Source organism: Pseudophryne corroboree, chromosome 7 (genome assembly GCF_028390025.1).
Source record: "Pseudophryne corroboree isolate aPseCor3 chromosome 7, aPseCor3.hap2, whole genome shotgun sequence".
Classification (NCBI taxonomy): domain Eukaryota; kingdom Metazoa; phylum Chordata; class Amphibia; order Anura; family Myobatrachidae; genus Pseudophryne; species Pseudophryne corroboree.
Genome location: NC_086450.1, coordinates 511,085,179 through 511,088,684, shown reverse-complemented (window position 1 = coordinate 511,088,684; position 3,506 = coordinate 511,085,179). Strand labels below are relative to the sequence as shown.

Sequence of the window (3,506 nt, the reverse complement as noted above, 5' to 3'; positions counted from 1 at the left end):
TTACACATTGCGGCAGGAAAAAGTGTCCCCATTTTACACATTGCGGCAGGCACGTGTCCCCATTTTACACAGTACGCTGGCAAGTGTCCCCATTTTACACAGTACGACAGGCAAGTGTCCCCATTTTACACATTGCGGCAGACAGGTGACCCCATTTTACACATTGCGGCAGACAGGTGTCCCCATTTTACACATTGCGGCAGGAAAAAGTGTCCCCATTTTACACATTGCGGCAGGCACGTGTCCCCATTTTACACAGTACGACAGGCAAGTGTCCCCATTTTACACATTGCGGCAGGAAAAAGTGTCCCCATTTTACACATTGCGGCAGGAAAAAGTGTCCCCATTTTACACATTGCGGCAGGAAAAAGTGTCCCCATTTTACACATTGCGGCAGGAAAAAGTGTCCCCATCTTACACATTGCGGCAGACAGGTCCCCATTTTACACATTCCGGCAGGTGGTGGGGAGAGGGAGGGAGAGAGAGAGAGAGAGAGAGAGAGGGAGGGAGAGGGGCTGACTTACATTTGAAGCGGTTCTCGCCGCTCTTCAGCCGCCTCTCCCTCCTCGTCTGCGCGGCTCCCCCTTCTCCCTCCTCCCGAGTGCCCAGCTCGGGGGGCGGGGTTTCGTGGAATGACGCGTTTGCGTCGTGACGTCACGACGCAATCGCGTCATTCCGCGAAACCCCGCCCCCCGAGCTGGGCACTCGGGAGGAGGGAGAAGGGGGTTTCAAAGTACAAAGAAGTGCCGCGGCGGGCGCCCCGTGCGGTTGCACGGCTCGCCCGAGGCAAGAAACGGCACTGGCGCATAGGGAGAGGGTGTTAGGGGGTCTCGGCGCCCCCTCCAATCCGGCGCCCAGGTCGCCTGCCCCCCTAGCCCCCCCCTAGTTTCGGCCCTGCAGAAAGACACCAGAAGAGGCACCAGTTTCTTTATTTCTTTCTTTAATTCCTTTTTAATACACAAATTTTATAGATATGCATGTATTCATTGACTATGTATTAATATATTTCATTACTGTGTTGTTTGTAATGACATTTTAATATATCTAGTAATTTATATTTCTGTGCACCATATAGAGGCTTCTTTTCCCTCTCCCTGTTTATCCTACAGAGGGCGGCATCACCACCAGCACTGTCTGCCTGACACAGACCCTCCTTAGTATCAGGGAACAGACCAGCACCGGATCACTGACCTCTGGAGTCTGCGGATCAGGGGAACTCTGCACCCACGTTATGGGGAACTTTGTATGTTATTATAACTTAGTCAATATAAAAGTTCTAGATGGAAGTTTGATAAACACATATATTAATCATACAACAAATAGATCTCACCTCTACAATAGTAGTTGGACTGTCTTTGCTTATTACTTTCATAATCAATGTTAATTCAAAAGTAAAGAATAAATAATGATCCATAGAAATACATTAGTAATATTCAGTCATTCATTTTCCACCTTAAAGTAAAATACATTTTATGATTTATTACAAATTATCTCCTTGTTACACTATTTACTTTATGACTTTGATGCAGGAATTCTCATACACGTAGAAGGCAGCATATAGGGGCTCAGTGAAGGTGGCGGAGAAGGTGTGTAAGTGTCTGATGGGGTCACACAGCTGATAGAAGGACAGACGCCCGGCCTCATAGTCCAGGTATATCCCCACTGTCTGCACAGGAGAACCTGCATCTATCTCTTTATGTATATTGTTATGACATGCTACAAGTTCGTCCATAAATTCCAGACCCCATGACTTGTCATTATAACCAATGTATGATTCATTATCCTCTATCTTTCTCTCCATACTGTGACCGGCCACCCCTATCAGCCATTCCTCTGCTGCACTCACATCCACTTCCCAGTAATGTCTCCCAGATGAGAAGCTACAGGAGCTTAACACCTGCTGGGATACAAACCTCTCTGGTCCATCTGGTCTCTTCTGATATACACCAGTATAAGATGCAGATCTGTGATCCCCTGATATAATAATGTTATTACAGGCTGTCTTTATATCCAGTAATATGTCTACTTTCTCCATCACTGAGAGCTGTCTCTTTGTCTGTAGATCCATCAGATTATCAGACAAGTGTAAAAGTCTCCTGTGTAACATCTGTGAGATTATTCCCTCATCCACACATCCAGCAACTCTTACATCACTGGTGACATCACAGCTCCTGTGACGGATGACATCACTCTCTGGTTCTTCCTTCAGGACAGTTAATGGATCAGTGATGTTACACATCTCCTCAATGCTACTAATCTTCCTGGACAGCTCATCCTTCTGTTTCTCCAGCTGTGTGATCAGATCAGAGACTGAGAGTGACATCTGCTCTTGCTGTCTGGAGATCTCAACCAGAACCTCCCTCTCCAGGGTGTCTAACTTCTCCCTGATGTCTCTAAACAGATTAGTGACTTTCTCAGTGACACTGGCGGCTTTCTCCTTCTCCTCTCTCCTGTGATCCTGCAGACACTGCACTCTCCTCTCAGTCTCCTCTCTCTCAGACTTCAGGGTCTCAGTAACAGCTCTCAGTGTCTCTTTTTTCTTTTCAGAGGCCACATTCAGAAGCTCCACGTGGTGACCCCGGTGGTCTCCGGCCACCCAGCAGGATATACAGATAGCGGCTGAGTCCTCAGAGCAGTAATACTTTACAATCTCCTCATGCACAAAGCATTTTCTGTCTTCAAAGGAAATAGTGGGTTCAGTTAAAACATGTACAGTAGACTTACTGTGTTTTCTTAGGTGTGTGTCACAAAATGAGGCTTCACAATGCAGACAGGATTTAGTAGCCGGCACAGGAGAGTCACAGTAAGTACAGAAGATCTGGGTCTCCTCCGGCTCTGGGTGACTACATAGGAAACTCTCCACAATGTTACTCAGCTTCCTGTTCTTCTCCAGTGCCGGGCGCTCCTGATACTCTGCCCTGCATTCCGGACAGGAATAGCCCCCATCCTCCTCTTGTGTATCCAGCACCCTCATAATACAGTCCTGGCAGAAGTTGTGCCCACATCTCAGTGATACAGGGTCAGTATAAGTGCTCAGGCAGATGGAGCAGCTCAGCTCAGCTCCCAGCATTGCAGACGCCATTCTAGGAAGCAGGAAGAATTTAAATAAAGCTCTCACTATACAGATCAGTGCAGAGGGAGGAGCTGAGCAGTAACGTCCACAGACAGACAGAGATGTGATGAAAGTGAAAGTGTGTATCTGGGAATGTTCCAAGAGAAACTATTTGCTGGGGGTTTTCAGAAAAAAATATCCCCCTGCTAGAACTGCTGCATTCCTCTTATCACTATAACCACCTCTTGATGGTGATAGCTGAAAGCCCATGCAAAATGTTTCATCCAAATAAACCATAGTTGCCTACACTCCCTCATTCTGCAGGAGACTCCCTAAAATAGTAGCAATCTCCCTCACTCCCTGAATAGACCAGCAATCTCCCTGATTGCACCTGACCCCCATTATATAGTGGTTACATTCTTGGGGTAAAAAAAAGAAATCAGAGATACATACT

General features: G+C 46.9%; 1 protein-coding gene across 1 annotated transcript; it reads right to left on the bottom strand.

Annotated features, from left to right (window-relative positions):
- Window positions 1-949: 949 nt before the first annotated feature.
- On the bottom strand, window positions 950-3,117 carry LOC134943972 (tripartite motif-containing protein 75-like). Its single transcript, XM_063932524.1, has one exon. The coding sequence runs from the start codon at window positions 3,080-3,082 to the stop codon at window positions 1,508-1,510; it is 1,575 nt and encodes a 524-aa protein (XP_063788594.1). The 5' UTR covers window positions 3,083-3,117; the 3' UTR covers window positions 950-1,507.
- Window positions 3,118-3,506: the final 389 nt, after the last annotated feature.